At 50.5% G+C, this 22,399-nt stretch overlaps 1 protein-coding gene and 1 long non-coding RNA gene across 2 annotated transcripts in view; both read left to right on the plus strand.

Annotated features, from left to right (window-relative positions):
• The first annotated feature begins 4,654 nt into the window (after positions 1-4,654).
• LOC120791198 lies at positions 4,655-5,194 on the plus strand. The gene is made up of 3 exons (XR_005707611.1): positions 4,655-4,732; positions 4,900-4,958; positions 5,045-5,194. It is a non-coding gene; the product is annotated as an uncharacterized LOC120791198 (long non-coding RNA).
• Positions 5,195-15,311: 10,117 nt separating this feature from the next.
• The window catches only part of LOC120791370 (ephrin-A2-like), a 79,906-nt gene continuing 72,818 nt past the window's right edge, over positions 15,312-22,399 (plus strand). Inside the window, exon 1 of the mRNA XM_040129802.1 lies at positions 15,312-16,357. Coding sequence (XP_039985736.1) covers positions 16,194-16,357 — 164 coding nt within the window. The 5' untranslated portion in view covers positions 15,312-16,193. The remainder of the gene's footprint in view (positions 16,358-22,399) is intronic.

A 22,399-nucleotide genomic window follows, 5' to 3' on the forward strand; every position in this document is an offset into this window, starting at 1 on the left:
AGTGAGCATCGGTTCTTCGGGATGACAGAGGCCAGAGGAGAGCGTCCAGACCGGTAGGAGCTGACAGACGCTACGGTGACTCAGGTAACCACTGTTTGGCCGAATGAACGTGAAGCTGACAAATCAGCAGAAACGACGTGATGCGGTCCTGTCAACATGGGCCAGAATCTCAGAGGAAAGTCTCCAATATCTGCATTGAGCAGCATCTGCAGCTTGTGTTCATCAGTTTCTTCACTGATTTGCGTTTTTGCTGCTGTAGCTGCTGGACACCTGGCTGCAGTAGAGGAAGTGGACACGACAGCAGTTAAACCACCGTAGAAACGCTTTCCCTGTACTTTTGGCTTCCTCGTGGCAGAGGCTTTTAAATCCATCTTCCTTGCTGTTGGTTGTGTCCGTTGCTCGTCAATAACTTGTTCATTTTTCCCCCAGAACGCAGGTTTGATCTCTGGAAGTTGTTGTCTGAGGTGCCGTCGTCCTCTCGACCTTCCTCTCATCGTCTCAGCTGAGTGAGAAGCTGCCGGACTGATGCAGGTAAACGACTCTGCTGCTGCTGCTATGCTTTCACATGAAGGTGTAAAACCTTGTGTCCTGACCCAGAGGAGGACAGGAACTCCAGGAGAGAGCCAACACCCCCATGTAATCTCTGGAGGATCTGCAGTTCTGTTTAGGTTGTGACGCTGGGGTGAACGGTGTGTTCGGCCCCACTGCCCCCACAGAGTCTGTGCGACGGTCACCCAGAGCTCAGACAGTTTTCATTGTATCAGTCTGTGGATCGTGAAATTATTGATGGTCTCTATGTTGATTTTTGATTCACAAACAGCCGTTGAGGGCAGGTTGTGTAGAAAACCACCGGGGTGGACGTTGAAGTTGCATTTTTAGTTTATTACTTTTATTTGTTGGAGACCATGATAAAACTGATGATTTCCATCTGCAACCCACCACAAGTTCAGAATACAGTAAATACTAAAACATACATGCACATTTCAGTCATCACAGCCAGGACGAGACAATGAACAGAGCTTCAACCACCACGATGGCTCAGATTCGGAACGGAATTATTTCTGATTTGTTGTCGTTGTAATCACCGATAGATAAAGTATTGGTGATTACAAACTGCCGAGCTCAAACAGCAGAAGACTCGGATTCATTAAACAATCCAAAAAGCTGTGATCATCCCCAAATCTACAAAGACTCACACAATATAAATGACTTAAAACCTGGATTCAAGCCCTTGAATTTTCCTGAATTTGCAGATTATGTGTCAAGCTGCTTAAAAACCCTTAAACTGAGAGAATTTCAAGCTGTAATCATAAATATAAAAGGACCGTTGAATTTTGCTCTGTTAAGAATCAGTAAGTTATTCTTTTAATAAAACATTCTCAGGTGCAATGTTTAAAAAACATGTCAGAAATGATAAGGACGACATTCAGAGATGATGAAATACGTATCATGGGAGTCTCTTATATTATGTCAACAACACAAGATTCATTGAATTTATCCATTAAACCCCCTGATTTCATGGTCAGTCCACTCTAATATGAAATGTTTATTTTTATCATCTTAATCTAAGACAGCAGGTCACTTTCCTCTAAAAAGACCCTCAGACTCTCACCTGCTGCTTTTTCTAAAATCAAAGATATTTCATCTACAAAAATCTAAAATCTGCAAACACATTTTCTTGAAAAATACCCGAAACAATGAATCAAATCGTTTCTGATGAATTTTCCTCGGACTAATCAACTAATCGTTGCAGTTCTAAAAAGAACGAGTCTCACTGATCATTGGTTCATCTGTTTTCTGCTGCTGACCTGATCCAGGTCACATTTTCATTCATTTATCGTATCATTAGGATCTGTTGTTACGACCTGCTGCAAATGTGATAAGATGAATAATTTTGCTGGTTTTCCATCACACTTTCACACTGATGGGGAAACAGGTGTTAAATTTCTGATGAACCTCAGAAACTCTGCCTCAAAGACATCTGTGAAGTGAGCTGAGAGTCCAGAGACAGTTGGACAGGAGCTTTATCTGAGAGGACGATCAAAGCTTAGATTCTTATTCTGCAGCTGAGGAGAGAAAAGGAAAAGGAGGAGGAGGAGGACAGAAGGCGGGAGCGGTGGAGATAAAAAAAAAAAAAAGAAGAGAAGTGAAGCGTTTACTTTCACATTCATTCCTGCGGAAACGAAAAGAAGATCTGAGGCTTTACAGACTGGAGGAAGTTCATATCCGTGTCTTCTTATTCTCATCCCCCGACACACACAGACAAATGCCCCAACCGACACGGCGCCGAACAAAGAGGGATTGTGGGAAAAGAAGCACCGGCACGCCAGCTTGGTCTCACACAAATCCTACAGTCTAAGCAGAGAGGAGGGACGTTTTAGCATAATCCCCCGAACACCCCCCAGCACACACACATACACAGATGTGTGTTCGGAGGGTGGACAGAATAACAGAAACTCCACCAGAAAACTGTCATGTTCAGTAGAGCATCAGAAAAACGCCGTGACAGTTAAAACCTGCTCAGTTACATGAACTGAAGTTCAGTCTTCAACTGAATTAGTATCGTCTCAGCACATCTCCACACACCTGGCCAACCTCTGGGCCAGAGTGTCACGATGTTTCTGAAAACACAAAAAAATAGTCGGCTGCAGCAGTATTCCCTCTTCTTTTAGCTCTGTTTTTGGTCTCCACCAGCAACTGAGGGAAACTTCTGGCTCTTTAGCTGCTAAATGCTCCACTATGTTCACCAGCTGGTCCCTGACTGGGTCACAAACTGTTACATGTCCACAGAGACCAGCAATGTCACGATTAAAACCACTAGGATGCAGTGGGAGCCTTTGAATGTGAGACGCGGTCGTTTGCAGGTCACAAGGTCACATGTAAAAGAGCAATTCAGAGGCGTAGCTAGGGTGACATGTGCCACACAAAAGCTAATCACTAGGAGCTAAAAGGAGCTAAAAAGCTCCAAAGAGCTGCAGAGATGATAATTCACTGTGGGTCCAGGGCTACCAGTGACTACGTTACAGGGAGATCCCCTGTTTGATGGACAGAGCAGGTGTAGGAAGGCCAGTCCCAGACACACGTCATGGTCACACGATGGAGTACAAACTGCACAACTGATTTCAGACCATTTGAAGAGATCTACGACAGGAGCAAATGATCACGACAGTCGACATGCGAATGGCGGATTCTGACAGGGTAGTAACCAGAACCAGAACACCTGGGAGGAACCGGAGAGGAACTGGGAAGCAGCAGAGCTGACGCAGACCTTCACACGGTTCCTGCGGCAGCGTACACTTTTCCTGAGTCAGAGTTAAATTTAGGGAAAGACGGTGGTTGAGGTCACGTATAGAAATGTAAACCTGGACCTCCCTTTGTCCCTCTGCACCTAATCTGAAGGGGACTGGAGGTCTGGCGGAGGTATCCACGAGACTGGATCCGACTCAACACTGCAGCTTCCTTTAGACTCGGAATCCAGTTTCTTCTAAATCCCCCCCCTCCTCAAATGATGATGGACAGTTCAGAGGACTCTGTAAGACGCTGCCTGACTCTATTCTTCTTCTCAAGACGCTGATTAAAGATTTTCAGCTTTCAGTTAATCTTTGATACTTGTTTTAATCTCCGTCTTTGTCCTTGTAACAAAGCTGGATTTATTTATTTTCCTCCACCTTCTTTCTTTTTCACCTTCTTCGTCTTTTTCTTTCCTGTCCTTTTTTCTTTTCTCTTTTTGTCAGAAAGCTTTGACTCTTCTGTTTTCTCCCCATCCTCTCCGCCTGGATTCCAGATGCTGGTTGTTTCTCTCTCAGATGATCGGATGTGTCTGGTCTATGATCAAACGCAACACAGACACATTTGTAGAGACACAACTTTCCTACTCTGTGTGTCTTCATTGTTGCTCACTCTTCTACTTCTGCAGGAACAAATGTGCCGATAAACACACGTTCGACGAAATCCTTCTCTTAAAGCTATATAGTTTATAGTGTTTACATCTCTTCAAGCATAGCGTAGAATTTTATTTTGTTGGAAATCCCCCACTTCCTCTCCGTGGCTCCAAAATATGAGGGTTTTTTTTTTTTTTTCATTTTAATTGTAAAATGTCATTTTCTCTGAAAGGTTCATTAGTGGAGTTTTCTCCAAACGGCAGCTTTTCATTATGAAGTTCAACAGATTGAAAACTGCACTCAGCGTGAAGCTCGGTGCACATCTCACTGTTCAGCTTATCAGAGCCTGGTTGATTGTCAATTTCTCTAATGATTTGCTAATTCTTGGAAGTAAAGCCCGAACCCAACGGCCTCTACACCCCCCATCGTGAACCATAAGGGGGATTCACACCAGAACCAGCCCTGTGCGAGGGGCAGCCTTGGTGGTGGGGGGGGGTTTAACCGGTGAGTGAAATATGAAATGCAGTGGTTTGTGATACACACGGACAAGTTTTCACGGCGCAACGTTTTATCTTTGGTTGCGAGGATCTGGCGGGAAACGGCGGAGACGCGGCGCTCACGTCGCAGAGCGATCCGTCAGGAACACGAGTTTGCGCGTATGCGATTGGCCAACGCGGAGCGTTGCGGGATGACGATGCGTTGCGCTGCAGCAAAGACTGGTTCGTCTTGTTTTGCCAGAGACCCCCCCCCACTTCAGGCAGTCTGAACACCCAGGCCAACTCGCGCTCCCCGCAGACCCGTGTTCACCGCGTTGACAGCGACGACCCTCAGTGCCTTTAATCCACTGCTCGGTTAGTCATCATTTATTTACACTGGTGCTGACATGAACACGTTGTGCAGCTTCTTTATGACTCAGACTCTTGAGACTCTGTTGTTTGTACCTGCTCTGTTCAATATTTTAATTGCATCACTTTGTTTGTGGCACTTCTTGTCTCTAAATGTCTGTCCTGTGCACTAGACTGTGGCCCTTCCCTGGATGTTGACACACTGTGAGATGACAATAAAACTGAAGTTGAGGTAGTGAGCTAATTAGCAGGTGACATCAGAGCAGAAAAACAAATCGGGATGAAAAATAACGTTCTCTTTATTGGTGTAAAATGTAGGAAACTAGCTGTGCTGAAAGGATTTTTCTACCAGACCATCTGCATTTGGATTCAGCAGCAGATGGAAAATCTGCCGTGGAGTCGAGTCGAGTCCCAGACGTCCTGTAGTTTTGTGTAATTATCCGTGCCCTGCAGTCTGAAGAGCATGAGGATGAGTAGCAGTAGGTTCCACCAGAGGATTCAGAGTCGGGCTGAAAGGAAGGACCTGAAACAACAGCTTCATGTGTTCAGATGCCGTAAATCGGTTCTGTGGAGGTTGACGAACTCCTGAGTCGTTAAATAGAAATAAATCTCGTCCTATTTCTCCGTCTGTTCCTCTGTGTACGGTTTGGTTGTAGAATCAGTGTCAGATATGAAAACAGCTCACTTCCTGTTAAATTGGGCTCCGATCGATCATGTTTACGCACATTTGCCTTCAAACCTCTGCCTGCGAACCGAACCCTTTAATGGTCTGTTCTCCGGAGCGTTCTCAGCTGCCATCTTGTTTTCATTAGTTTTATGAGCTCAGATTTTGTTGGATGTTGAAGGCGCTCTGTGTGAACTGTGGGTGGGAAGTTTATTTCTTCCTCATTTTCATTGTACGACATGATGAATGTCTGCTCTCCCTCTGGCTCAGAGTGTGAATTATACAATGAAAGTTGAGGGGGGGTCAACCCAGGGAACCCAGGGAACCCCACACAGAGCAGGAGCCTGCTTCAGTGGACTGAAGTCTTCCGGTCCTCAGTGTCTCACCTGGTTACCGTAATGGCTGCAGTCCGTAGACGATGGTCAATCTGGTCCACTACACACCAGCTCACGGGGGACGTACCACACACCAACTGCTATCAACAGCGGTCACCAACAAAGTATTCTACAGCAAAACGGGCAGAAAGTCGGACCCACACACCCAACAACAGCAGACCATCATTTCGGCTCAAACACGAAGACCCACTCGATGCCGCACCAGAACCAAAGACACTATCAACCTGCCAAGGAGGGGGCAGGTGTGTTACTACCACGCAGCATCTAGGACCGTGACCAACCAATAAAGTAACTTTGTCATCTGTTTTCCTGCATTTGAAAATAGTCTCTCAGAAAAAAATAAACCAACATCCCACATTTAAAATCTTTTATAAATGGAATTGAATCAGTTTCCTCTTTCAATCCAACCACATGTAGAAAAACGTTCTGATGACTATGAGCACGAAAACCAGACCAGTCACCGTGTTGTCATCAATTATTAAGCTAATGTAGGACGGAAGAGGAGATGTTGTTAATATACATATTTAAGTCACAAATACATTGATCCTGAACATATCAGTGAAATGTTCACAGACAACGTTTTTATTTTTATTTTTTATGGGTTCTGTCCAGACCCTCACAGCACCTTGTCCATGTTCTGGAAAGATCCTGGTCTGGTTTAATACAGAAAAAGTTCCAAGTGATTTCAGACAAAACCTGTTTCTTTACATTGAACCAAAACCACCACCTTTCCTGAACCTGAACCAAAGAGCTGTTGTTGCCTAAACCACAGACGGGACTCTGGATGTGAACCTGGTCTCTGGTGTCTCAGTCCTGATCTTCTTACGTCCTCCATCTACCTCCTGGAGACTTTGCTGCTGTTAATAAACGTGTCGCTTTATTCCTTCAAAAAAAGAAAACGTTGCTTCTGACGAAAATCCAGGCAGAGATCAGGTTTTGTCCTCACTAAACAGTTTAGTCAGATATAAATGTGTTTTCCAGGAGACAGGGTTGTTACTGTTCAGGAAGTGACGCGTATGAGCGATGTGTAGACCTTTTCCCAGATCATCTTGTAACCATGGCAACGTTTACAGTATGTCCATCGCCCTGGTGGGTCAGAAGAGGAATCGAAGCAGACGCGTGTTGAGTTTGTGTCCTGCTTCATGTCTCTGAGCCGCTTCCCAGTGAAACGTGAGGGGAACGCAGCCACTGTTCTCCTGTAACATTCGCAACATGTGGCGGATTCGCAGTCTGACACCGACAAAGCTGATCCTCAGTGACTTCTCTGTGAGCAGAGAGACATTAAAGGGCAGACTGAGTCCGATTTTCCTGCATCGTCGGCCATGACGTCGCCAAAATCGTCCAATCAGTGAGCTACCTGTCTGTCAGGTGGCTCCGTGTTTACGCCTCTTCTCTTAGAGGTTCGGAGCATTTTCCACCAGTGTTTCTATGAACCCTCCTGAGTTTCACGAAGCCGAACCTCAGCGGCGGGCCGGCCGACCGTCACTGTTCGCTGTCATTCGGGCTGCACATGAGAGCGAGTTGGGTCTCTGGACACTTTCACTTTCAACATCAACATTTAGAAAAACCAAATAACCAGACATAAAATATAACGACCGTCAAATGCTGTTTACAGGTTGATGTGTTAGATAAGCTCATCGCTTACTGTTATTTTACTCCACTCTACTGTTTGTATCTCTTCACTTTTACTGAAGTAAGATTATAATTAAGGACTGGAAATAGTTTTTTTTTCACTCTGATGTTACCTCTGTTACCTCAGTGAGGGATCAGAATTCTTTCCCTCCTCTGGGGTGGAGTGATTTTATTTATTTTTTTATAGTTTAGGAGTTTTCAGAGGCCAGCGGGGAACATATTGGCTGAGTTCACCAAGGTGTGCTAATGCCTGGTGGGCAAGTACTTTAAATGCTAATTCTCCCCGCCTTCCATCCTGCACCCAAACATATCAGCTGGCCGCTAACGACCTCTGAGCCAATCTCTTCCTCCACGTTTCATCCTCCTCCTCCTCCGCCCGGCTGCTCCCCGCAGAGTGGCCGCTGCAAACCGACCCTACACGGCTGTCAAACAGCTAATCCAGCTGTCGTCCGCCGAAACGCCACGTTTGTCCTGTGTGCCGCTCGATGAGCAGTCACGCACGTTTGACATGTTTTTTTTGGGGGGGGGCAGCGTTTGGGCAGAAAGTAGAAAAAAAGGAGAATCTCAGCGTGTGGTTAATGGCCGCACGGCTGACAGGTCCATCACGGATTTAACCGGCCACCTCGGCCGCTTTGCATCCATCTGACAGCTTCAGTGCTTCTGCCTAAAAGGCAGATTATGCAAACGTTCAGTTCACTGGCCGCCGCCGCCGCCTCCCTGATGCTGCTGACCCCCTCAGGCTCCTCCGTCCCGGCGTTTCTGTGATTGGAGGCCGTCCTGCAGAGAGCCGGCAGGTAATTCTGTCCACGTGTGACAAGACGTGAATAATCGGCCGCTTTCAGAACCAAACGCTCGTCCTCTGGGTGATAACTAACCCTTTAATTCTCTCTCAAATGACGCTAATTGGTCACTTGTAGATTTGTAGGAAACATCTCTTCCCCATCCTGAGTTTTAACACACACAGACACTCTCTCTCTCTCAGCCAACAGGACAATTAGAGGCTGACGGAAGAATCAGGAGACGGTCCATTAAATCTTCTGTCTGTGTGTCTGATTTTGAGGTTGGACCCCTGCAGAGACACCCTGTCTCCTTCAGCAAGGACAAACACAAAACACAACTTCAGACACAGCAGGGTTCCTCTGAGATCTGACGTTCGCTGTGGAACCACAAACACAAAGAACCCCCCAGTCTGGCTCGAATAAAAAGTGGACCCAGGTTCTCCACCAGGTTTCAACATGTGATCTGCATTTGAGTCTCGATGACCCTGTCCATACCTGGCATTAACGTGTCCAGGCCGATCCGATCACAGGTGGACAGCTCTAAGTACAGGTCCGAATGCAACCCAGAGGCACTGAGATCCGATCACTCAGACCACATTCAGCAGTGGTCCGGGCCGCATATGGCCGCTTCCTTTTAGCAGTGTGTACACAAATGCTTCCTGGGCTGGATTGAAGGACGGCCCTCTCAACTGACGCCCTCTCTGTAAGCGGATGTACGTACTCGTTCGCAACAGATCTGGTGAACTGGTTTTCTCCACGACGTCTGAAAATGATCTCACAAGTGCATCAACACGTTGGGAGATGTGGTTTGACTGGAACACACCAAGGAACCGACCCAGTCTGTTTTGTTTTTGATTGCCTCTTCTTCATGGTGACGCCGTGACTACTCAGAGAGCTTCTTGGTGAACTACTGTATCTGGAGAGGTGAAACCACAACACAGCATCACCGCGGATGTGATCCGGCTGAACCACCGTCGTCAGAAACGAAACGACGTCGGATTTCTCTTGAAAAAGGTGTTTCCTGGATTTGTCCCCCCTCATGTCTTCACCAGCGCTGTTCAGTGTTTCGTTTGGTAAGTTGGTAACTGACGAGAGAAAATAAAGTTCTACTGAGACACTAAGTCTCCACAGTTTTATCAACAGCTGCCTCAGTCTGACGTCCTCCTGCCTCTGACTGTCAGTAAACCAAGTTTCTACTCTGTCAGAGCAGCTTCAGTCAAAATGGATGGAGACACACCGATAATAAACCTCGATGGCTTCCGCCATTTTGGAGTCAAGGCTCAGCTCTGTCAGGGCGGGTTGTGATTGGTCAGCAGGACGGAATCACCTGTCAGAGTTCCCCAAAGCGGAACAAGATGTGAGAGGTTCACACAGGTTTACTTCGACCTGATTTGACTGAAATGAATTCATTTCACCACAAATGCTGCTGTGACCAGGCTTTAATGATACGGGGTGTCGCGCATACACATTACAAGGAAGCACTCACACACTCTCTCACACACACACACCTGTGCAGCTTGTTATCCAGCCGACTCACTATCGTGCTGTAATTAACTTCATTAACTCAAGAACCAATTAGCTGAGAGAAGCTGACAGCAGCTTTCAACCTAATTGATTGCAATTCCTCCCTGTGGACTCAAACAGCTTGGTGTGGTACTAGTAGATGTAGCAGAAGCAGCAGGTGTAGTTATAACAGCATTAGCAGTTTCAGTACGAGTAGCAATAGTATTATTATGAAGATGAAGACGATGATGAAGATGATGAAGAGGCGGAGGAGGAAGTGTGTCCCATGTCAGACATGCAGAGGTGTGACTAACTACAGGAGACGTTCGCTGACCTCACACGGTGCAGGACAAACGGATGTTTGTCTGTGTGATGCTGATGATGACCAGCAGGGGGCGGAGTTCATCAACAGGAAATTCAACATGTTTTTCAAATACATTAAAAAATACACATTTGATTTAATAGGTTTATTATATAAATCTATATTTAATAACTTTACAAGTTTCATGCAAATCAGTTTAAAAAAAAGTTCTGATTAAAAAAAATCCTGTGAGGTTTATAATCTACAGCTGATCATTCATCCCTCGGTTCAGACTGACAGGTACTACAGGTGACTCTGGAGGAAGATGTAACTACAGCCAATGTATTTCAACAAATTACTTCACCTGAACCCACCTGAAGCCGCTTGACCCCACCTGAACCCACCTGAAGCCGCTTGACCCCACCTGAACCCACATGAACCCGCCTGTACCCGCCTGAACCCACATGAACCCGCCTGAACCCACATGAACCTGCCTGAACCCGCCTGAACCCACATGAACCTGCCTGAACCCACATGAACCCGCCTGAACCCGCCTGAACCCGCCTGAACCCGCCTGAACCCGCATGAACCCGCCTGAACCCGCCTGAACCCACATGAACCTGCCTGAACCCGCCTGAACCCACATGAACCCGCCTGAACCCACATGAACCCGCCTGAACCCACATGAACCCGCCTGAACCCGCCTGAACCCGCCTGAACCCGCCTGAACCCGCCTGAACCCGCCTGAACCCACATGAACCCGCCTGAACCCACATGAACCCGCCTGAACCCACATGAACCCGCCTAAACCCATATGAACCCATATGAACCCACATTAACCCGCCTGAACCCGCCTGAACCCACATGAACCCGCCTGAACCCGCATGAACCCGCCTGAACCCGCCTGAACCTGCCTGAACCCATATGAACCCACATTAACCCGCCTGAACCCACATGAACCCGCCTGAACCCGCCTGAACCCGCCTGAACCCACCTGAACCCACATGAACCCGCCTGAACCCACCTGAACCTGCCTGAACCCACATGAACCCGCCTGAACCCACATGAACCTGCCTGAACCCACATGAACCCGCATGAACCCCTGAACCCGCCTGAACCCACATGAACCCGCCTGAACCCACATGAACCCGCCTGAACCCACATGAACCCGCCTGAACCCGCCTGAACCCGCCTGAACCCACATGAACCCGCCTGAACCCACATGAACCCACATGAACCCACATGAACCCGCCTGAACCCACATGAACCCGCCTGAACCCGCCTGAACCCGCCTGAACCCGCCTGAACCCACCTGAACCCACATGAACCCGCCTGAACCCACCTGAACCTGCCTGAACCCACATGAACCCGCCTGAACCCACATGAACCCACATGAACCCATGAACCCACATGAACCCGCCTGAACCCGCCTGAACCCACCTGAACCCGCCTGAACCCACATGAACCCGCCTGAACCCACATGAACCCGCCTGAACCCGCCTGAACCCGCCTGAACCCATATGAACCCACCTGAACCCGCCTGAACCCACATGAACCCGCCTGAACCCGCCTGAACCCACATGGCCTGAACCCACATGAACCCACATGAACCCGCCTGAACCCACATGAACCCGCCTGAACCCGCCTGAACCCGCCTGAACCCGCCTGAACCTGCCTGAACCCACATCAACCCGCCTGAACCCACATGAACCCGCCTGAACGCACATGAACCTGCCTGAACCCACATGAACCCGCCTGAACCCACATGAACCCACATGAACCCGCCTGAACCCACATGAACCCACCTGAACCCACATGAACCCGCCTGAACCCGCCTGAACCCGCCTGAACCCACATGAACCCGCCTGAACCCGCCTGAACCCACATGAACCCGCCTGAACCCACATGAACCTGCCTGAACCCACATGAACCCGCCTGAACCCACATGAACCCACATGAACCCGCCTGAACCCGCCTGAACCTGCCTGAACCCGCCTGAACCCATATGAACCCACATGAACCCGCCTGAACCCGCCTGAACCTGCCTGAACCCACATGAACCCGCCTGAACCCACATGAACCCACATGAACCCGCCTGAACCTGCCTGAACCCGCCTGAACCCACATTAACCCGCCTGAACGCACATGAACCTGCCTGAACCTGCCTGAACCCACCTGAACCCGCCTGAACCCGCCTGAACCCGCCTGAACCCGCCTGAACCTGCCTGAACCCACATGAACCCGCCTGAACCCACATGAACCCACATGAACCCGCCTGAACCCACATGAACCCACATGAACCCGCCTGAACCCGCCTGAACCTGCCTGAACCCGCCTGAACCCACATTAACCCGCCTGAACGCACATGAACCTGCCTGAACCTGCCTGAACCCACCTGAACCCGCCTGAACCCGCCTGAACCTGCCTGAACCCACATGAACCCGCCTGAACCCGCCTGAACCTGCCTGAACCCACATGAACCCGCCTGAACCCACATGAACCCACATGAACCCGCCTGAACGCACATGAACCTGGTGTTCCAGTCTGTTGTTCTGTCATCAGGTTCTGATTCACCATGTTTGTTAAAAATGTACCAAAGATTAAAAAAGGTTTGTGAAAACCACACTGGGTTCTGAACCAGTCAGAGAGCTCTCCCAGTATTTATGGTGCCACGCGGAATCAATAGGCAAGTGGAGAACCTTCAACCCCGCAGACAGATGTTACCTGGTCCAGGCGTCCAGATGTTTGCTTTGGTTAAACTAGAACAGACGGATGTGATGTGGTTTTCCTGTTGTGCAATAACCAGTGACTCTCTCTCTCTCTGTCTCTCTCTCTCTCAGTGTACATGGTCAGTGGTTGTCGAACGCCCGGCGGTCTCTGCATTTATTCATGGGACTGTCTGAAAGTTTAATAGTGCGGGTCCATTAATCTGGGCCCATTTTAAAAGCAAGAATGAAAGATTCATCTGTATTCCTCTCTACCGCCCCCCCCCCCAAAAAAAAGCTGACACTGAAATATTGATGAGTGCTGAGTCACTGGATGAAAGGAGGAGACTCCATCACAGAGTCACAGTTTCCTCGGCTTCTGTAACCTACAAGTATCAGAAACATCACATCAGTGTTGGCGACTCAGATAAAAGCCGCAGTTCAGAGGAAGACCTGCAGCTGATGCTGCTGGTCCTGTCGCGTTTGGACCTGTGTGAACCTGTGTGGACAGTTTGTGAACCTGTTTAGACAGTCATGAAGCTTTGTGAACGTGTGTGGACAGTGTGGTGAACCTGTGTGAACCTGTTGTGGACAGTCATGAAAGTGTAGCTCAGTCTGTTTGATGCACGTGAGCACGAACCTGTGCAGGTGCATCAGGTTTGCGGATCTCAGGTGAGAGAGAGAGGGGGGGGAAGGGGAGGGGGGAGGGGAGAGAGAGGGAGAGGGAGGGAGGGAGAGAGGGGGCAGAGAGAGAGAGAGAGAAAGACAGGGGAGAGAGAGGGAGAAAGGGGGGGCAGAGAGGGCGGGAGGGAGGGAGGGGGAGAGAGGGAGAGAGAGAGAAGGGGGAGGGGTAGAGGGAGAGTGGGGGGGGGCAGAGAGGGGAGGGAGAGAGGGGAGGGGAGAGAGAGAGGGAGAAAGGGGGGCAGAGGGGGGGGCAGAGAGAGGGAGAGAGAGGGGGGGGGGAGGGGAGAGAGAGAGAAGGGGGAGGGAGAGGGAGGAGGGGGAGAGAGAGGAGAAAGGGGGGGCAGAGAGGGGGGGGCAGAGAGGGAGAGAGAGGGGGAGGAGAGACAGGGAGGGAGGGGGGGAGAGAGAGGGAGGAGAGAGGGGAGAGAGAGGGAGGGGAGAGAGAGAGAGGGAGAGAGAGGGAGAGAGAGGGGGGGCAGAGAGAGGGAGAGAGAGAGAGAGAGAGAGGGAGAGAGAGAGAAAGAGGGGGGGAGTGGGGGGCGGAGAGAGGGAGGGAGAGAGGGGGGAGTGGGGGGCGGAGAGAGGGAGGAGAGAGGGGGGAGGGAGGGAGGGAGAGAGAGAGAGAAGGGGGAGGGGGAGAGAGAAAGAGGGGGGGAGTGGGGGGAGGAGAGAGGGAGGGAGAGAGGGGGAGAGAGAGGGGAGGGCAGAGAGAGAGGGGGGAGAAAGAGGGAGAACGGGGGGGCAGAGAGAGAGGAGAGAGGGAGGGAGAGAGAGGGAGAAGGGGGGAGAAAGGGGGGGGGGGGAGAAAGGGGGACAGAGAGGGAGAGAGGGGGAGGAGAGACAGAGAGGGAGAGAGAGAGAGAAAGAGGGGGGAGAGAGAGGGGAGGGCAGAGAGAGCGAGAGGGAGAAGGGGGGCAGAGGGGGGGGCAGAGAGAGGGAGAGAGAGGGGAGAGAGAGGGGAGGCAGAGAGAGAGGGGGGGGAGAAAGAGGGAGAACGGGGGGCAGAGAGAGGGAGAGAGAGAGAGAGAGAGAGGGAGTGGGGGGGCGGAGAGAGGGAGGGAGAGTGGGGGGGAGGGAGGAGGAGAGAGAGGAGAGAGAGAAAGAGGGGGGGAGTGGGGGGGCGGAGAGAGGGAGGGAGAGAGGGGGGGGAGGGAGGGAGAGAGAGAGAGAGAGAGAGGGAGAGAGAGAGAGAGAGAGGGAGAGAGGGGGGGAGGGAGGGAGAAAGGGGGGGCAGGGAGAGGGAGGGAGGGGGGGGGAGACAGAGAGGGAGAGAGGGGGGGGGGAGAGAGAGATGGGGGGGCAGAGAGAGAGAGAGAAAGACGGGGGAGAGAGAGGGAGAAAGGGGGGGCAGAGAGAGGGAGGGAGAGAGAAAGAGAGAAGGGGGGGAGGGGGAGAGAGAAAGGGGAGACAGAGAGAAGGGGGGGAGAGAAAGGGGGGACAGAGAGGGGGACAGAGAGAGGGAGAGAGAGGGGGGAGAGAGAGGGGAGGGCAGAGAGAGCGAGAGGGAGAAGGGGGGGGGGAGAAAGAGGGAGAGAGGGAGAGAGGGAGGGAGGGAGGGGGCAGAGTGAGGGAGAGAGCGAGAGGGAGAAGGGGGGGAGGGGAGAGAAAGGGGGGACAGAGAGAGAGAAAGAGGGGTGAGAGAGACGGGGAGAGAGAGGGGAGGGCAGAGAGAGAGAGAGGGAGAAGGGGGAGAGGGGAGAGAGAGAGAGGGAGGGAGGGAAGGGGCAGAGTGAGGGAGAGAGAGAAGGGGGGGAGGGGGAGAGAGAAAGGGGGGACAGAGAAAGAGAAAGAGGGAGAGCGGGGGGGCAGAGAGAGGGAGAGAGAGAAGGAGAGGGAGCGAGAGAGGGAGAGAGCACCGTGACTCAGAAGCTCCGCCCTGCGGGACGCACCGGGAGCAGCAGTGAGGAGCTGAGCCGGTAGCCTCACCAAACGCTCCCCATGCAGCGCAGACTAAACTTTGACTCGGATTCTCGCTCGTCTTTGTTCGCTGCTCTGGACCGGTCCGCTTCGCTCCGGTCAGCAGCGGCAGCGCGAAGGGAGCAGACCGCGAAAAGTTTGAGACCGGGCTCAGAGAGGGGGGAGCCGAGACCCGGAGACCCGGAGACCCGGAGACCCGCTCCTGGTGCACGCTGACGGCGGAGTGTTGAACTTCCAGAGCGGCTCCAAACACGAGAGAGCAGCGGGACGATTGTGGAAGGGGTGGCGGGGCTGCGCGACGGAGCCCCGGTGGCAGCCCGGAGCCCTGAGCTCCTCCTCGGTGAATTTTTAGAGTTTCCGAGGGAGCAGCGGACTCGGAGACGCAGAGAGGACAGTAATCCTGAATGAGAGCTCCGGGAGTTTGAGCGGAGACGGATCCGGACTGCAGCGCTGTGCGTAAATGTCGGATTGAGGAGAGTTTGGTTTCCAGCAGAAGGAGCAGGACGCACATGGACGGACTGGTCCACTGTGGGCACACGGTCCGGTTCTGACCTGGTTCTGACAGAGGGAAAATGAAACTTTTGGACAGTTTGTCCCCCTGGACGTGGATTTGTAGGAATCGGCCGGTTTTTAAGCACAGCCCGTCGCGGTGAAGATTTTCCGTCCTCACACGTGAAGAGTGGTTCCCGCGACATGGATTATTTTCACCCTTCCCGCCGGGAAATCATCAGTTAAACGCCGATAATCGATCGATCTCCCGCGTGGATCCAAACCGAATCAATCAGCAGTTCTCAGGTCTCCTGATCACCCGCGGCCGCAGAGCGTTTGATGCGTTTCGGCTCTGGTTCTGGTTCTGGTTCGCTCAGAGCTGAAGAGAAGAGACGCGGATGTTCGCCGGGACGCAGCGCGCCGCGCCGCCGCACATGGAGCGCTCCGGGCGGGCACCGCTGCTGCTGCTGGTCGGCCTGCTGCTCCGGCTCTGCGCCGCCGTCACCGACGACCGCATCATCTCCGACCGGTACGCGGTCTACTGGAACAGCTCCAACCCCAGGTAAGACCCGGTCCCGAACCGCCGTTGCAGAGACTGGGAATAGGGGAGAAAATACCACAAATGGTCCTTTTTAATCCGAGCAACTTGATCCGGTTCCTAAAGTTTAATTTGTGACCCAGTTGCTGCGGAGCTGAGGAGACGCAGCATGAACGAATAAACCTTAGATTCGATTAAAAGCCGAACGCGAGAACAGGCCGAGGAAGATCCGAGGTCACGCGTGTTACACTGACCGAAGTTTCAGGGTGTTCAAGGGGAGAAACGGAGCCGAGTCCGAGCGACACCGGAGGACAGGTTGAGTGTCTCAGCATAGGACGAGCTCTTTCCCTGGCACCGAGGGGAGGACGGACACGAGGTGTTGTAGAAGGATTCACAGGATCAGGGTCAGTCAAAGAGGGGCCACGTGGTTTTTATGTGAGACTATAATACAGATGAAGCCGGCAGCGTTCGGGGTTTCCAGCAGGTCCATGTTAATATGTTCCCGGCAGCCATCAGGACTGCTCCGCCAACAGAAACCAGAAACCAGAAACCCATAAAAACCGAGGAGACCAGCACAGTTGGCCTCCTGTTCACTTCGGCTGCAAGAGATTCACAGAACCCAGCGACATCAGGTCCTCGCACCCTGTCCAGGTTTTTCACTGCCTACATTTATGTTTAAGTAATACGTGCTTCTACTGACTGGAGGGGCCCGGCCCCTCTGGACCCGGTCCCTCTGGGCCCTTCTGTCACGACACGGAACCGAGGGACATTGTAAATAAAATAGAAATAAAACATTCGACTTCGAGTTTCAGGCCGAGGTTTTATCACACAAAAGGAGAATCCTTTAGACCACGCTTCTCCTCCGTCAGTCCGTCGGGTCCCGGTCTTCTCCGGGCTTTCTCCCAGTAACCGAGTCTCTTCGGCTTTTGGACGTTTGAGGACGTCCCACTGTTTCATGGACCAAATGATTAACTGAGTCATGAGAAAAATGAGAGTCTGATTAGTCAGGATGAAATGAAACGTAATTAGTTCCAGCTTCAGCCAGAATCCAGCGATTCTTTGGTTTTTCAGTCCGAAACCAGATTCAGTTTGACCGGAGTCGAAACTGCCGCTGATTGAATTTCTGTCTGACGGAACCATCTGGGACCAGTTCTGCGTCCTCGCCCACGTAAACCCCCCCACTGAGGCGGTTCTAGTTCAAGTTTCCCCAGGAACCCGTCCCCCCGTCGGCTGACCCCGGGTCTGCCTCTGACCTCTGCTGTCACTCACATGTCGCCGCGTATCAGGGCCGACGGTACTCCGTTCCCGGCAGCAGAGAGTTAACGGCTCACTGTTCTGTCCTCTGATTGGCGGGCTGGTGTCTGAACCGGCCAATGAGAGCCTGCGCTGTAGTCAGTTTATCCTAATGTTGCAGGGTTGTATGGTTTTATTTTGGAGGAACGGTGGGAAGGGAAAGAGAAACCCTCAGACTTTGGCCACCAAAGAGTTTTAATGGAGAAAAAGAAAAACAGTCCGTCACCAGGAGTTTGAATAAAGTTTAGAAACAAGAGACACAAGAGACACAAGAGACGGAGAAGAACCCGAATCTGAGAGGCTCTGCCTCATGGTGTGTGTGTGTGTGTGTGTGTGTGGTCCTCGTCCAGATGTGATTTTACAGCTTTTGCTGCAGTCTTCCTGTAATATTCCAGATCAGGGCTGGTTCGTTAAGCTTCTCCCCGAACGGCGTCGCGATTCACTGCTGAGACGCGTGTTTTCCCAGAAAGCCCCATATTTCTCATGAGACGCATGAGACGCAAACCACATGTCTTCAGCTTCCTTTATTTTAACCGATCACATCCACCAGTCTGGGACGACAGCGGTCACCGAATCTGCCGAGGAAGATGGCGCTAAACGATCGAAAGCACCAGAACAGAGCCCCTTTACCCGTGATGTCACACGTGTGTCACGCGTGTGACGAGTTCGGACCAAATTGTGTCCCGGCCTGAGATCTGAACCCGGACACGAGAGGATTCTGCGCCAATGTGAAAACACTGTTTGGGTCCATAGGACCAAGCGGATTCTGACTAACGCGATGTTTGATGTGAGCGTCAACGCTGGTGCGTCTCCGGCGTCAGTCCCGTGTCGGGCGCTGGACGACGCTCACAGAATCCTATTCGCCCATAAATGTCCAGGATGTTTGTATCTCCGTCGGGCAGGTGTGGTGGTGTTTCTGAAACGCTGCTCGCCGCGTCTCCGCAACGAGTTTTCAGTCCGGGTGTGTGTGTGTGTTACAGAGCTGCAGGCGTAACTGGGAATGGAGGGAAACGTTGCCGACGTTACCTGCCGACATGTCTCCGCCAGGTTCTGCTTGTTTGTGTTTGACGCGAATCTAGAGTTTGACCTTTGACCTGTGATGAAGGATCCCGGTGGGTGAGGATGAAATCGATCACTTTAGATTTCGATATCCGCATCGATTCCACGTGATCCGATCGATGAGCGGTGCGCGCGCGATAAAAACCCACAGGCGATCACGTGATGGACACACACTCCAGCATCACACGCCGATATCCGTGCAGAGCAACGCGCTCCACGCCGGCGAGAGCGCGTGCGCACCCGCAGGCCGGCTGCAGATGGGGGGCGGGGGGACGGAGGAGCCTCCCGATCCTTGGGTCGCAGCCTGGTCCACAGTGGACCGGTTCGCCCAGAGACGTTAAGGGGCAACAGGCTCGTGTCAACTAAAGACCCCCTCATATCAGCCGACCCAGGCGTCGTCCTCTCTTTCGAGCTCGGTGATATTAATAGACTTGTTCCTGCGTGACGATAACGATGGCACTGAAGCCTTCCGGTGACCTCGTGTGACCTCAGGTGTTTCAGCACCGTCTGAGCGCTGATTGGCTGTTCCGGTTTTATCTAGATGTCACGGTGTGTGGCTCCTGTTCTGCCGTGGCGTCAAACTGATCCTGCAGCAGCAGCGGCGGCAGAACTGCACGGCAGCGTTACGTTAAATTTCCCGCTGTCACGCCGGTCAACGGTAGCTGAGAGCAGATCGACCTACGGCGCGCCGGCACTTCGGCCGCCGTCCTGTAGATCCTCCGGACGAATCCGTTATTTTTTGGTTTGAATTCTCTGCGTCTACGTTTCCATCTGGAGAATTTTTCCTGACTCTGAATTTGGGTTTTTGTTTTGTTGGTTTCATTTTTCTTTCTCCAGCAGAAACCTGAACAAAGAAAATCACGTGAAGTGTTTTTGGAAAAAAAAACCCAAAACCCTTCACATTATTGAAATATGACAAAATAACAGTTCAACACGTATCAGCATGTTTACTCTGCACATCTGGCAGTGTACTGCATTTACATGTTTTTATATTTCAATAAAGGCAGTACAATTGTTTTTTTGTTTTTTTTTTCTGTGCGATGTGAAATTTTTACACAAAAGCCGTAATTTAAAACAAAAAAATCCTGATTTATCGTCTCTGTTTTTACTTCACATGAACAGAAAGGTGTGAATTTGCGAGTGTGGCAGATTTTCTCGTTTTTCCCCACATTTTGTGCAGAGGCTGTAAGTTGAGAGGCTTTTGTGTCTCGGAGACCCGGCGGCTGAGAAGCAGATCCTGTCCCTGGTTTGTCTTTGTCTCCCCTCGAACGTTCCGTCCGGTTCCCTCTGCTGTGAATCTCTGAAGTTCCACACGAGCTTCCGTGACAGGAGTTTTTAGTTTTAAGGGACAGAAGAAGAAGTGATGTCTTCTCCTCGTCTTTCCTCCCTGCTCAGGTTTTAGCGTCTCTGCGGGGAAGCGGCTGGTTTACACCCGATTTCTCTCTCATTTTCCTGCAGCAGATTTTTTCTCACCATCGGTGTAGAAAAAAGTCACTCATTAAATAACTGATTCATTTCACTTGAACCGACTGCAACACTGGAGGAAATTGAACATTATGATGATAAAAAAATAACGTCGTGTCTGCTGCGGTGGGTCAGGGCCTTACAGCAGTTAGTTGTCATTATTTGTATGGGTGTGTATTTTTTATTTTTTTTAATTGTATTTTTTACGAACGGCAGTTTTTAATTTGAAATACGCTCAGTGTCCGTTTCTTTACGTACGCGTGGCTCAGTCCTCAGTCCTGTAATAATCCTCCTTCATGGTTCAAGGTTCTGGTTTTCAGTTGGTGTTGAAACCGTGTTAAAGAGGAGCCGATTCACTCGGAGGATCAGGTTGGAGGCCATGCACCACTGGTCGAGAGTTTTAGGTCGCCCCCATTTTTTTCCAGTTTTTACTGAAATTTCAGCTCAAGTCCAGTGAAAAACCTTAAATAGTACAAAGGTCAGCGTTAAACTGCCCAAAAAAAAAAAAAGGTGTATTTCTCCAAAAACTAAAGAATCCTGTAAACTTCATAGAAAACAGGTTTGTTTTTGTTTTTCCAAGGATCAGAAACTGGTTCATTTCCAGCTTTTTCCTGCAGCAGTGGAAGGAAATGAAGCCTTGAACGTTGAAGCAAACGATTCTGTCTGTACAAAGGCAGAGTTGGAACAAAGTGTGTTCCTACTCCCTCTGATTCACCATCAGGTCAACACTGTGCTGCCGGAAGTAGTTACTGGTTTACTGGTGTCAGACTGGGGAGAGAGAGACAAGTAACAGAGGAAGACAGACTGGTTGGTCGGGGCTTCGTCCCACAGCAAGATAATGACCCAGAACGTTAGAAGAACAGAACCAGACGGAGGCTTCACATGATGGAAGACCAGCACAGTCTCCAGACCTGAACCCCACGGAGCCGGTTTGGGATGAACTGGACGGAAGGTGAAAGCAAAGCAACCTGCAGGTGCAACACGTCGATGGGAACTTCTGCCACAGAGCTGGGACCGACGTCCTGAACAATGTTTGATTCCCACTGTAGAAAGAAACGTCAGCAGTTCAGCTGCTGGACGAGTCAGAAATTTAGACTCAATGTAGTTCAAGAAGATTCAAGGATTCCTCGTTTCTAAAATCTCCCATTGTTTATTTCTTCTACGCTTAAAGTTCATAAACGCTGAGACACTGAATAATGTGAATTCAAATAACAGCTGGAAAATGGAGGCGTCCTAAAACTTGAGACTAGTTGTGTAGTTTGTGCTGCTGTTGAACTGTATTGTGTTACACTGACAGATGTTTCTGTTATTTATCCTGCCTTTTCACATCTGATGGACAAAATAATAGAAACAGCTGTCTAAAACAGTTTGAATTAAAACTGGCTCATTTTAACTAGGTGTGCCTAATAAACTGGACACTGAGTGTATGTGAAGGGCATCAATGCAGTAAATAAAGAAACTATAGCCACATGTAAAACGGACAAGACGGTCGACCAGAATCCGAAGTGGTTTTCAAAGAAGAAAAAGAGAGAATAGAAAAGAAAATCAATTGTGGAATCAGAGTGCTTCCACCTCACACATTCGCTCATGTATTTACATATAAATACAGCTGAGCCCGACGTGAGCGAATATTTTTCTGCTCTATTGCACGTTCTCTCCTCTTCAACCGTCTTTCCAGGCCTCCTCCAGTTCCTCAGAGTGATTTGCCTTCCAGTCGTTCCTGCCACCTGGATGGGAGCCGACAAAAACCCTCCCAGTCTCTGAAAAGCTCAAGTTCCGGACAATAACCAAACTATAACCCTCTGACTCTCACGTTATAACAGCGAATCTGGATCCAGAGTTGGGGATTCGGGGGAAAACCTCATCTGACCTTCACTCACGATGGTGGATTTTAATGAAGCAAATACCTGAATCGTGTCCTGGTGCTGGCTCCTCCAGCGGTGTACCTTTTTCTGTTTGACTTCGGGTGCCGAGAAAGTACGATGAGCGTTTTTTAATCTTGCCTTTTTTCACATCTCATAGACTCAATTATTCATCAATCGTTTGAAAAAACACCTGGCAGCGAAACCGGTGCTGAAGCTCTGGTACGTGGAGGGATGAGCTCTGTCTTTCCAGTTGAGGGATATAATCTTCTCGGCTTCTGTTCAAGCTGCTGATATGAAGGTTTGAGCTGCAGAGACGGACAGAGGTGGACGGGCAGAGAGGGACACAGAGGACCTGAGGCCACTTTGGGCAGTGGAGACGTGCTGT

This window comes from Xiphias gladius, chromosome 6 (assembly GCF_016859285.1).
Source record: "Xiphias gladius isolate SHS-SW01 ecotype Sanya breed wild chromosome 6, ASM1685928v1, whole genome shotgun sequence".
NCBI classification, from domain to species: Eukaryota; Metazoa; Chordata; class Actinopteri; order Istiophoriformes; family Xiphiidae; genus Xiphias; species Xiphias gladius.